This window comes from Cnephaeus nilssonii (assembly GCF_951640355.1).
Source record: "Cnephaeus nilssonii genome assembly, chromosome: 2".
Taxonomy (NCBI): domain Eukaryota; kingdom Metazoa; phylum Chordata; class Mammalia; order Chiroptera; family Vespertilionidae; genus Cnephaeus; species Cnephaeus nilssonii.
In genome coordinates this window covers 23202495-23215237 of record NC_137073.1, presented here as the reverse complement: position 1 = coordinate 23215237, position 12743 = coordinate 23202495, and the positions used below count along the sequence as shown (strand labels likewise).

General features: G+C 47.6%; 1 protein-coding gene across 6 annotated transcripts in view; it reads right to left on the bottom strand.

Moving 5' to 3' along the window:
• Window positions 1-12743, bottom strand: part of SNX29 (sorting nexin 29) — a gene marked incomplete at its 3' end in the record, with an annotated part of 449820 nt that overhangs the window by 318048 nt on the left and 119029 nt on the right. For all 6 annotated transcript variants that reach the window (XM_079795284.1, XM_079795286.1, XM_079795288.1 and 3 more), the window contains 2 exons: window positions 7320-7383; window positions 4292-4420 (listed from right to left, as the gene is read on the bottom strand). In XM_079795284.1, coding sequence (XP_079651410.1) covers window positions 4292-4420; window positions 7320-7383 — 193 coding nt within the window. The remainder of the gene's footprint in view (window positions 1-4291; window positions 4421-7319; window positions 7384-12743) is intronic.

Below are 12743 nucleotides of genomic sequence, written 5' to 3'. Positions count from 1 at the left end.
CGCCCTTCTTTAACCCAATCGTGATGGTCAAGGGATGGGACAAGCTGACGTCCAGGCCCGGATCATCTGGCCTGTTCTGGAACCCAGGGCAGGCAGTGGTAGCGTCAATTGCACCAAACTACATGTGCAGAATGAGGATAAGGAAGAACCGGCCAGGAGAGACTGGGATAGGTGTCTGTCCCAAGGCGAAACAGAAGCATGGTGGATGTGGTAGGCAACCTCCAAGATGGCGCCCAATGACACCCCCTTCCCCCCGCCACCTCTCGGCACACACACTCACGTGTAGACCCTCCCACATGAACAAGGTTGATCTGTGTGACAATGGAATGCAGCAGAAGTAATCGTGTCTCATTTCCAAGACCAGGTTATAAAAGAAACAGTGGCTACCATGTCAGGTGTATTCTCTAGCTCGAGTGACCCAAGAAGCCAACTGCTGTGCTGTGAGGAGCCACGTGGAGAAAGCCCACAAGGCGGGGAGCTGAGCTCCTGGCAACAGCCACACGAGTGAGCTTAAAAGTGGCCCCTCCAGCCCTAACTGGCATTGCTCAGTGGTTAAGAGTGTCTGCCTAGCACCAGAGTGTCACGGGTTCAATTCCGAGGCAACCAATAGAACCAATCTTTCCAGAAGCTATTTTTTCTTAGGCTCTACAGCAGCGGTTCTCAACCTGTGGGTCACAACCCACAGGCTGAGAACCGCTAGCAGGGTCGCCTAAGACCATCAGAAAACACAGATATTTACATTATGATTCATAACAGTAGCAAAATTACAGTTATGAAGTAGCAACGAAAATAATTTTATGGTTGGGGGTCACCACAACATGAGGAACTGTATTAAAGGGTCGCAGCATTAGAAAGGTTGAGAACCACTGGTTTAGATGTCTCCCTCACATCGATGCTTCTCTCTCTCTCCTCTCTCACTTTCTCTCTCTCTCTCCTTCCTCCTTTCCACTCTCTAAAAATCAATGGACAAAATATCCTCACTCCTCGGGTGAACATTAAAAAGAATAAAAATTAAAAAGTGGCCCATTTAGTCCCAGCAAAGTTTGCAGGCGACTGCAGCTCTAGCCAACAGCTTGACTACAACCTTGTGGGAAACTTAGAGCCAGGACCATCCGGCTAAGCCATCCCAGATTCCCAACTCACAGAAATCCTGGGGGATCATAAATGTTTGTTGTTTTAAGGGGCATGTTTGGAGATAATTTGTTACGCAGCAAGAGGTAACTGATATAATGAATAGAAAGAAAAAATGTCTCCCCAGTAGTGCACAACCCTGTTCACTTGCTTCTCTCAAAGGTACCTCTCATGTTAATATGTGTCTTCTTCTGTGAACACCTGTCTCCTAGCCTGAGTTCTCTTCATTCAATGGGAAACATGGCAATCAATTACTTAGGAAGCAAGGCGTACCCACCCTGAGCTGCCACTGATTATAATGCTGCTGCCTCAGAAACGAGCAGCCGCTTGGGCCACACAAGCACTGGCTGGTTATATGGCCCTGATCATGGTTGAGCCATGACAGCATGAAAAAAGAGCCATTAATTCTGAGCAAAAAAAGATGTGTAATAAAATGATGAATTTGTTCAGGGATGTTTCAGTTTTATAATCACCATATACTCAGAACCAGTAAAACACTCATACACACAAACACGCTCTTAGAATACTTGCAGCAAAAATAATTTCACTTTTTTATATCTGAAATAGCCTAGTACTTAATTCTTTCTGCACCACTGCTGTTAAAATATAACTTTTGATGTGGCAGGGTTTCTTAGTAATATAATTACCATACTAAAGAGAAATGATAATGATAGTTAACACTTATTGAGCATTTATGAAGCACATTTATTGAGCTGACATATGGTCTCTCATTTTATTGTGCAACAACCCTAGGAAGTGGAGAGTTTTCTTATCCGAAATTTAAAACTAGGGAAATAGAGACATTAAGTAACTTGCTCAAGGTCACACAACTAATAAGCATTAGAGCCATAGTCAGACCCCCACAGTCCAATGCCAGAATCCTCGCCACCAACCATTAGGCTAAACCACTGGCATTATGATACCTGCCACCTGAACACATGTGGACCTGGGAACAGGGTGCCCCAGTGCTCACACAGGCCTGGCCCAGCCTCAAGGCCTGGCCCACCCTCGCTGCCCCGCCCGCTCCCACCTGAGAACACTGACAGCTGCTCCTTCGGTAGCAAGAAGAAAGCTTGACAGGTGGCAAAGATGAACTGTGCCTGGAACATGTCAGCAGCGGGATTTTTCAAAACGTACACATCCAGCCTCCCTGTTTGCTTTCTTCCTTTTTTTCTTTTTTCCTGAAGTATTTGCTTCTTTTACAAATGTTCCTTCTACCTGCAAACTGTGAACCTTCAGGCACCTTAAACACTTAGCTCCCCCATTGTTTAAATGAGGAGACTTCAGGTCATAAAACTGCTTAGTGAAGGAAAATGTTTCTACTCCATTGCTGGGAAAAATTTTCCTAAGAATTATCACAGGCTAAAATACATTGCCTGTAAAATACATCTGCAATAGCTCGCTGGTGTCCAGAACCTTATGTACTTCCACACAAACTCTTTCTCACTCAGTCCTCCCATGTGGGTAGCTTAGCCTCGCCAGGTTATTAATGGGGAAGTGCACACTTGTGAAGGTTAAGCAGTTCACCCAGAAACTCGCCATCTTCACACAATGGAGCTGACTCCTAACACAATCCAAAGTGGCAGGGAATAGAAGTCTGTCTTTCTCTGATGAATCAGAACCGCTCTCCATAGACCGCAGCCTGTACTGTGAGCAAACACCGTCCCACCCCAGAATCCTGCCGGGGAAGGTGAAATGATGGCCCAGCTGACAAAATGCCAAATTAGGCATTTGCTGTAGTCATTTCACTGTCTCTGATGCTCTTGAGGTGTCATTTTAAAATGTAGAGAAAGGAGAGAAGTTCAAATTAAAGTTAAATATGGGACGCGGGTGCCAACTTTCGATTCCACATCATAACAATTACATTAGTGCCACTCGCCCTGACAGCACAGGGACGATAAATGCTGCTGCTGCAAGTTTACTTAACTCCCGACTCCCTCGCATGTCCAAAGACACACTAATCTCCTGGTCTTACTTTAAAGTAGTTTTACATTAACAACCAATAAACTGTTTATCTTACCTAAATGGGAGAAAAACTGGACCCACTCAAATGTCTGGCAAATGCTTATTTAATATGACATTAATTCAGTGAAATGCTACATCCAGGCATCAGAAACAGTTAACATGAAGCTTAAGTGGGGGAGAGAGGCAAACTAAGCAATGACAGGCTATAGATGTTAAATATAGCCCATAAGAGTATCTTTCCACGTGAACAAATTCCGTAGAGATGCGTGTTTTTATGGGAGCTGGGATTTGGGGAGGTTCACCGTATAGTTTTCATAATAAGATATAAACAAAGTCATAGAAAAATAAAAAGGCTCTTAAGTAAAAGTAGGCTCAGCCATACTCTTAATTAGGGAAATGCAAATGAAAAATAGTCTGCCAGCGCCGTGTTTCACCTGCATGCCATCAAAGGCCCAGAGGCTGGAGCCGACCCCTGTGGGCTGCTCGGTCACACCCTCCCGCTGCTGCTGTGGAACCTAAGCTGGCTCAGCCTCCATGGAGGGCAAGTTGAGGATCTCTCCACTGAGAAAAGCACAGAATTCTGACCCGCTATTCTACTTCCATAAATTTTCCAACAAATATAGTCATGTAGGAGCAAAATAACAAACGCAAAGGTTACTCACAGTGGCATTTTTAGAAGTAGCAAAAGACTGGAAACCACATTAATGCCTGGCTGTTGGCACACCGGTCAAATGAATTCTGGTGCAGTCAGACAATGAAATATGAGCTACTAAAGATGGCAGCCCTGTGCACAACACAGAACCGTCTCCATGATGTAGAGTGAGTGTGTGTTAGACACACCACCACTGTGCATTAAGGGAGAAAGGAGGAAGGGAGGCGGGGAGGGAAATGAAAAGCAAGTACACACATCCAGAGATGTGTGCATGCATGGACATCTCTGGAAACAGTAACATCGTCCATCCCCTGGGCAAACGTGGTCACTGGAGATTGCACACTTTAACCATTTATACGCTTTGTAGTCTGAATCATGTGTGTACATATTATTCAACATGTATTCAATAAAATATTAAAATTTCAAATGCATAAATTTTATTGCTACTGGTCACAACACTTTTTAATTAAACAGTGTTGGTAAAGGTGTGCTTGGGCTTTAATAAGCCTCCCAGGCCCACCCCCGGTGTCTCTGCCCTCCTACCTTGCCAAGGCCTGGATCTTCATGATGTGCCGCTCCTCCTGCTCAGCCACCTTCTTCTTCAAGGTGTCGACCTCTTGCCGGAGGACAGCCGAGTGCTCCATCTCACCGTCCAGCAGGCTCCGCAGTGATCTGGAAGAGGAGGGCCCATCCGTTCAGATGCTGTGAACCCAGAGCCCATCGAGCCCAAGACACAGTCATTTAGTCAAGACCTAATCATTTGTTTTCCACAAGGCTATGCATAAGCCATAATTCTAGTCTATCTCATTACAAATTCCTTTAAGGAGACACCAAACTCTGCTCAAAAGCCTCAGAGTAATCATTAGCATGAGCCCCAGGGGAACCATCTGTGGCCTAGGCTGTGTGTCCGTATAGCCTGTGGGCAGCTGAAATCAAGAGAAACGGTGAGTTGAGCGAATCTCAGGCAAGCCCCTTCACAGACATCCCACCCAAAGGTGCAGCACATTAACGGAGGCCACTGTGTCACAGCCACACTGAAGAACAGAGTTAACAAAGGAAAGGATGCCAGTTCAAACCAAAACAATAATCTGAGCCATCAAAATAGAACACAGGCTCAGATTACCTGACAGATGTCTATCCTCATTTCCACTTCTACTCACAAAACACACTTTGACCCTGACCCCTGCCACCTCCAGGTTAAACAAGCACAGAGAGAGTTTATAGAGCTGTAGAGTTTGCCATTGCACGTGTCTTATTTTATTTATGTCTGGAGTTTGTTAACCCTCCAAAACACATGCACTTGTGAATCTGCCATCCTTGGTCTTAGACAGCGGCTCGTCCAGAAATGACTGTAAGTTAGCACCTCGGAGTGAGCCAAGCCGGGTCTGCTGACCATCTACTTCACTGACCTCAAATGGCTATTTCTGGGAAGTATTTACTGACTCTGATGCATCTCCCTCTCAAATCCAGATGATATTTGCCATGGGACATCAAAATATAAGCAAAAGTGTCTGACCTCCCACTCCCACTGTTCACCATACTCTCCAAGACCGGTGAGAGAATTCCCCACTTGGGCCTGGGACTCCAACACAAACCATGGGAGGATGTTTCTCCTTCTCTGGGAAGGAGAAGAAATTAACACACGGTGATTACTGTTTCTCACAAGGTAAGACAAAACCTATGGTTTCTTCCATAACAGCTCCAGCTGGAGCAAGGAGAAATCCTGCAACGTCTACAGCCTTTTGTTGAAAGTTTTCCTGGGAAAATCGTGCTGTCTAAAGAGCCTGTTTTTAAAAATTCTCTTTTGTTTTAGAAATCATGCTTGTTTGCTTTTGTATGATTCCATAAAGGATGAGGGAGAAGCTTGTCAAGCAGGCCCCAAAATAAGGTTTAAAAAGGAGAATCATGATGACATGTCACCACGGAGTCTTAATTCCTGCTCTGAGTAAAGAATAAGAGAGTGACATGAGCACACGCTCACACACACACGCGCACACATACAGGCACCCGACCCACCCCAACCCCCAGGGAGGCAGGCAAATCCCTCTCCTGACCACCTTGCAGCCTAGACAAGGTCTGGCAGTCGAGAGGCTCCCATCGGGCAGCCAGGTTGTAGCGACACAGACGATACCTGCCTAGTATCTAGCACTGGTTTCAACAGGGAACAAAAGACAGCCCTTTGCCCTCTCAATGTCTGCACCTGAGCTTTTGGGAAAGCCAAACGAATTCAAGGACTATCTTGCCCAAAGTACCCGTTAGTGGAAAAAACTTTAAGCCAAGTATTCCAAGTGCCTGGAACATGGCAGATAGGCCCTCAATTAAAGATTACTCACAAGATTGCTTCACTGGGTCTGAGGGTGACCATTAAGGGTACATGGGGTTCTTTTTACATAATGAAAATGTTCTAAAATTGTGGTGGTGACTCATATAGCTGTGAACATACTAAAACCATTAAGCTGTACACTTTACATGGGTGAATTCTATCTCAATAAGGCTGTTTTTTAAAGTTTTAAAAAGATTGCTTTACCAAATTTTAAGCTTATTCTAAGGTGGTGCCATGAATGTGAAGTTTTCATTCCTTGCTCACTCAAACTACAATCCTATCTAATAAAGAGGGGATATGCAAATTGACCATCACACCATCACAAAAATGGCAGCACCCACAGCGGAGGCAGGGTTTCCATAACACAAGACGACTGCACCCACAGCAGAGGCCGAGTTCCCGTAACGAGCCTTAACCCTTTGCACTCGCTTGCTTTTTTCTAGATTCCTGCTACCGATGCTAACCGTATCGAGTCACACTCAACATCTGAGTGCAAAAGGTTAAGGAGCAATCAGCAGGGACCTAAGGCGCTAGGCTGGGGCAGGGGACCTGAGCCTGCACCCCATGCCTGGTAGAGCTTGACAGGGGACCTCAGGTTGTGCTCCCCGCCTGGCAGGGCTTAATGGGGAACCTCAGGCTGCACCCCCCACCCCAGGGAACCTCAGGCTGTGCCCCCCGCCTGGCGGGGTTTGACAGGGGAACCTGAGTCTGTGCCCCCAACCTGGCAGGGCTTGATGGAGGACCTGAGGCTGTGCCCCCCGCCCAGTGGGGCTTGACGGGGGTGGGGCCGGCTGGGTCTGGAATTTGCACAATTTTGAGGCACCACAGGTGGGCGGGGACTTGACTCTGGGTCCCGCTGTGCGCCCCAGACTCTGACAGGAGGAAGATTTTCATATACATTTTACTAATTTTCTTTCATCTCTGACACTTCTATTATAGAGAAAGGGCAAATAGCAATATTAAAATATTTCCTCTAATTAATCCCATTTTGATGTGCATAAATTTCATGCACCAGGCCACTAGTGTGTGTGTGTGTGTGTGTGTGTGTGTGTGTATGTGTGTGTGTGTGTATTAAAGTGGTAATTCGTAAACCAAAAAAATAAATAAATATATATATATATATATATATATAAAATCATTGGTCACAATTTTGCCAATAAAGCAGAATTTTTTCATCTGTGATATTTTCTGTCCCAGAGGTAGAATGTCAAAGGACGAGGCCCTGCCTCGAGCCTGGAGGTCAGATACCTGTTCTCTTCCTCCAGCTCATCCTTCCGGTTCATCATGGCCACGATGGCTTGGCGCAGTTCGCCTAGAAAGAAAGCACATCCACATTAGTCCGGGGATCTCTCCTGTTTGCTGTCCTCTCACCAACAACCAATCTGGGTTATGGGCTATTTATAGCGACTTGTCTACACAAGTTCCCTTTCCCTTTCAAAAATAATTCCTATACAGCCTAAGTTATCCATCCAATGGGCTCAGCTGTTCACTCTTATTAGCCACACAAAACAGAAGGGCAGGATGAAATATGTGTGGATTGTCTCTTTAGTGAACCCTCAGCTGCCTGGAAAAAGCAGGCTTGCGGTTTCTAAGTGCTTCCAGGTCCCTGCTGCTGGACCACATCTGTTCTGAACAATGACCCATTCCCAGTTACAGCTGCCTATCAACAGCGGATCAGACAGCAGATCGAGTGACACTTGGGTCCACACTGACATAGAAATCCTCAAGTTTACTAAGATATTTGGTTTTCTATAGTCAGCATACAGGCAACACGGCGCGCGGGGTGGGGGTGGGGGGGATTCCCAAAACACAGTCCATAATTACTTACAGGAGCTCCTCTCCTGGAGAGCTTCTACATAGGAAGTATTCACCCATAGGAAACCATGCCTTTGTATTAAATAACCACCCAAGTTTCCTACCTACATCAAACAACTGTTCTCACTGCCCATCCATGCATTCAAGACATCGTTCACTGTGTCACTCGGATCTCAAGTCCAGGAGCTTCTCAATTCTCCTTGAGTTATTTGGGGTTTTTCCACCTAAGAAACCCTATAAACTATGTTTCCCTCTTGGGTGTGGCTACTAGGAAGCTCAGAGAAAATTACACATCTAATGAGTGTACTTAGCCATGTGCCAACCAGGATGTGCCCTAACCCCGCTATGATCTTCTCCGGCCTGTATGTCCACCTGTGTCAATTTGCCTACCACTGGCCTCAATTTATTTCTTATCTGTTTTAATATACTGCTTCAAATCCTCTTTAGAAAAAAGGTATGGATTGTTGGTTTCTTCCTTTTAGCTAAAATGTGAACCCTTATACAAGTATAGCTCTGTTCAAAGCCCCTACTGGCACTATCTCACTTAATGCTTTATATACACCTAAGAGATGCATGGCACTGTCCCACAGAAGCCACAGAGATAGCAATGACCCAATCCACACCATCATGCTGGTAGAAACCTTCCCTTCCACGCTGTGCATTTCCAGCCTCCGGGACCACGGCCCTGTATTTGCTTCAACGTCAAAATGACCGAGGACACAAATAAAACAGTATTCTGATACTAGGAATCTTGGCGGGGGGGGGGGGGGGAGAGGCGGGGAGGACATCACAGGAATAAGGCTGTCAAACGACTGTCCCTTCTGCCTTCCCCATGCTGCCTTTGGAACACTGGTGGTAATGGCAGGAAAGGAAATGATCCAAGACCTGGTATCACCCCCCGCACCCCCCCCCAAAAAAAACACACACAGTTTCAATAGACTTTAACTTTATATGCATTCACTTTGCAGTAGAGCCAATAGGTGACATTTGGGTTGATGTCCATATATTACATAAATATTGTATTTCTTCAGGCCGGCGACACTTACTGGCAGAGGCGCTGCCTAACTTGTAATTTTCTCTCCATCCCCAGCACCGCACATCCCATTATCTGTTTAGTCTATCACTGTGATTTCCTCCTTCGTTACCTGCCACAGCACACACTGCAAGTGACAGCAGAGCAGGGCTGCTGCATGGCGGCCTTCCAGGCTGAAGCGCCAAGGACCACCCATCTCAAATTCCGTCCCTGACGTGGCCTCAGTGAACCGAACAGCCAATCTGGTCAAGGCCATGGGATAATGTTAACTTTAACTGTAAGCAGTCGATATGGGATACAGAGCAGCATTTCAATTCCCTGTGGGAAAGGTAGATTCCTCCATACATGTTGCCAGGGCAAGAAACCATTTTGGGAGCAAGAAACAAGAGTTAAATCTCTGCTTCTGCTGTGTATCAAAATAAATTCAGACAGAATAACTTAAATATGTGAAAAGCAGCAATAAAAGCTCTATGACTATGTGGACAAACACTGATGCCATCTTGGGGCAGCAGAGGCCTTTCTTACCATGAAGCAAAGAACAAGTCCATTAAGGAAATAACTTCTGCACATCAAGGGCCAATCTATCAAAAATAACATCAGAGCAGCAAACAAGTTTTCTAATCAAATCCCAAACCTCCGTCTCACCTCGACGACCTGGGAAAATGACCATCTCTTTGCTTTTCAGTTCCCTCAGCTGAAAATATGGTGCTAATGTCGCCGACCACGTGGGACAGGGCAGGGGTCGGCAGCAGTTTCCTGGAAGACAGCCACGTTTTCAGTTGTCTGTGGCTGTTCTCATGCCACAATGCAGAGCTGAGTTGTGGCAACAGAAAGCGAGGGGCCTGCACTGCCTAAAGTATTCCCATCTGGCCCTTTACAGGAAGGGTTTACCGACCTGTCTTAGGAGAACATCCAGAAGCTCTTACCTCCCTGCCCCCCACACACACTGCTGTCCCTCCCTCTCCAGTTCAGGGAGATGGCTCTCTGTGGTGAGGCCCGGGGCCTGCCAATATTCGGCCAATGGGCAGGGCCACTGGCTAGCTGCCAACAGGAGACTGTAGACCAGGCTTTAATAGATGGGAAACGGCAGTCGAAAAGCTGCTGCCCCAGACGCTGTGGATCCCTCCACACCTCTCCCAAGACCCCTCAGCCCTGCCTCTGGTCCCTCTGGCTGCCCCTGCTCATGCTCAGCCTTCTTGCCTGGATCTTCTTCCTCCAGCGGCGCTGCACCTACACCCAGGGCTCACCCTGCAGACAGCGGAGCTCCAGCCGATGTACACCACAGCCCCCACTGGCTCCACCCCGCTGGCTCCTCCGCTCCTCCTGCTGTCTCCCACCACATCAAACCCGCTCCCTTCTCTTGTGCCTTTGCATAGGCTGGTCCCAGCACCTAGGAAGCCTGGCTGCCTCCCCTACTTGGAGCCTCCTTCAAGTTTCAGGTCGGGATCACTTCTGTGACACCTTTGCCCACTGGCTGTGGCAGATATGGGAGCCAGCAGGCCTGTCCTGTCTTATTCATGCCCCTCCTCTGTCCCCAGCAACCTCTAATTCCCACTTACCCCCTGCTGCAGCGAGTGGGACCCAGAGGGGCTAGATGAGTCAAACTAAGCCAACCATATAGAGTCTTCCAGAAGTTTGGGATGGGCCAAGTCTATGCTAGAGATGGAGGGGGGTCAGGGCCGGTGCATCTCGCCCAAGAGTACAGTCCACATCACTCCACCAAGATCCACCTGCTGAAAGGCAGGCCGAGGACACTTTGCCAGGGCTCTTCTATCACCAGATGCAGAGGCAGCGACAAATGAGGTACAGGCACAGGGCAGAAGCCCACCAAAGACAGGAGTCGGTGACACCTCTCAGGGGAGCCCACCTAGCAGAGAAAGTGCCTGGCTGGCGTCTTAAATGTCAAACATGGGCCTGACCCTGGGGCAACAGCACCGAGGCACCCAGACTCGGAAAAGCACCCCTGTCGATTAGGTAAACTCGCCTTTGGCTGACTTGGTTTCTCTCGGCACAAGTATAGCCAAAACAGCTCTCTGAGGGCGACACGCGAGACCATGTGGCCAAGGGACTAGCAGGCGCAACGTAGGAACAGCCAGCCATGCTGGCTCCCACCAGACTCCCCCCAGGCGCCTGGGAGCCCATCGACACTCTCTGCCCTCGCGATTTGAACCTGAGTCCTCACAGCAGAACAAGCCCAGGAGAGCTCACTGGACCCCACTTTGCCCAAGCTCCCACCCACCATGTATATACCTGTTCATCTGCAGGCCTGGCAACCGAAGCCCCACCCCCACGCCTATGAGTTCCTTGAGAAGACGACAGAGTGCACAGGAGAGACCTGAAAAAGGAGTCAAGGCTGGGTGAACAAGTGAACTAACAAACGAGTGAATGACTGGCACCCACTGGGAAAATGTGCCCCTCGTCGGCAGGAACTGAGCATGAGATGGGCTGAGCAGAAATGTCAGCTGGGCCTAATAGTAAGTTCAAGGCCGCACCAGAGAATGCTAACCACCGGGTTCACAGCTGTAATTTCCTGTCCCGGTGACAGGGAGTCAGACTCAAACAGAGCTTGTTTCCAGTGTGTGTCTGGGAATAGATACACATGGAAGGGAGGGGGCAAAAAGTATTACCATGACCTAAAACTGGACAAGCCTACCACACCATTCCCCTCCTCCTCAGCGCCCACAATGTAAATCGTGAATCCCTGATTTCAAACGGGTTGGCAGACCAGGGACCAACCTCCAGCCCCCAGGGACCCAAACACAACACAGGCACACGCGACAGATAACCTTCACCCATTCACGCAATGACCATGGGCGTCAGAGGCTGCTATATTCAGTACTATATTAAGGTGAGGGAGGGCAAATTATCTTTAGGTAAAGTGATCTCAACTTCCTTTTCCAAATTAAATAGGAAAGAGACTGGATGAGAATAAGGGGGAGATGCGTACATCTGGAAGTATGCAAGTGCGCTCTCTCTCTCTCTCTCTCTCTCTCTCTCTCTCTCTCTCTCTCTCTCTTTCTGTTATATACATAGAACTGGGTAATAATTCTTTGACTTTATATAGCATCGCTTTCCAAAACCTCAAAAGAGCCTTTACAAACATTCCCCTGGGGCCCATCCTCAGTTACAGTTAAAGGGAGAGCTCAGGAGGGCACATGCACAGAAATAAAAGCATTCTTCTGTGGATATATACTTAACCTAGACCGTCATTTTTCAAATTTAACAGTCTGCTTTTTTTTTTTTTTCCTTTTTCTGTCTACCCAATCTCTTTCCTTTTATCTCCAAGAGAAAGGATAATCTATATTGAGCTCTAAGTGTAACTTTTAAAACCAATCTTGGGCCATTATAGCTTTTTGTTGTTTCTCTGCCCTGCCTCCCCTCAACACCCTGTCCACCCAGGATTTCGACTTTGCAATGTGTTAGGATGAATAAACATGCCCCAAGACATGTCCCCAAAGCCTGGGTGGCCAGTGCTCCCAGGCGTCGGCTATTTTATATACACCCCACCAGGCAGAGGCACTTTGAATACACAATCTCATTTAATTCTCACAAGATTCCTTGAGAAACAAGAATCACTGTACTCATATGAATGGGGAAACAGAGGCCCAGAGGAGGGTAGTGACTCCCCACCCCACACAGCCAGGAGGCGGCAGGGCAAGGACGCACCTGGTCAGGCTCCCTCAAAAGCCTGTCCCAAACTTCGCAGCACCAGGCCTAGCTGTCCCCTCCAAAGGAGAAACGCCCCCAAGGCCACACCAGCTTCCAGCATGGCCTTCAGCACTCTCCCAACCTTTCTCCTCCTTTTGGGAAATCAGCAATCTGCT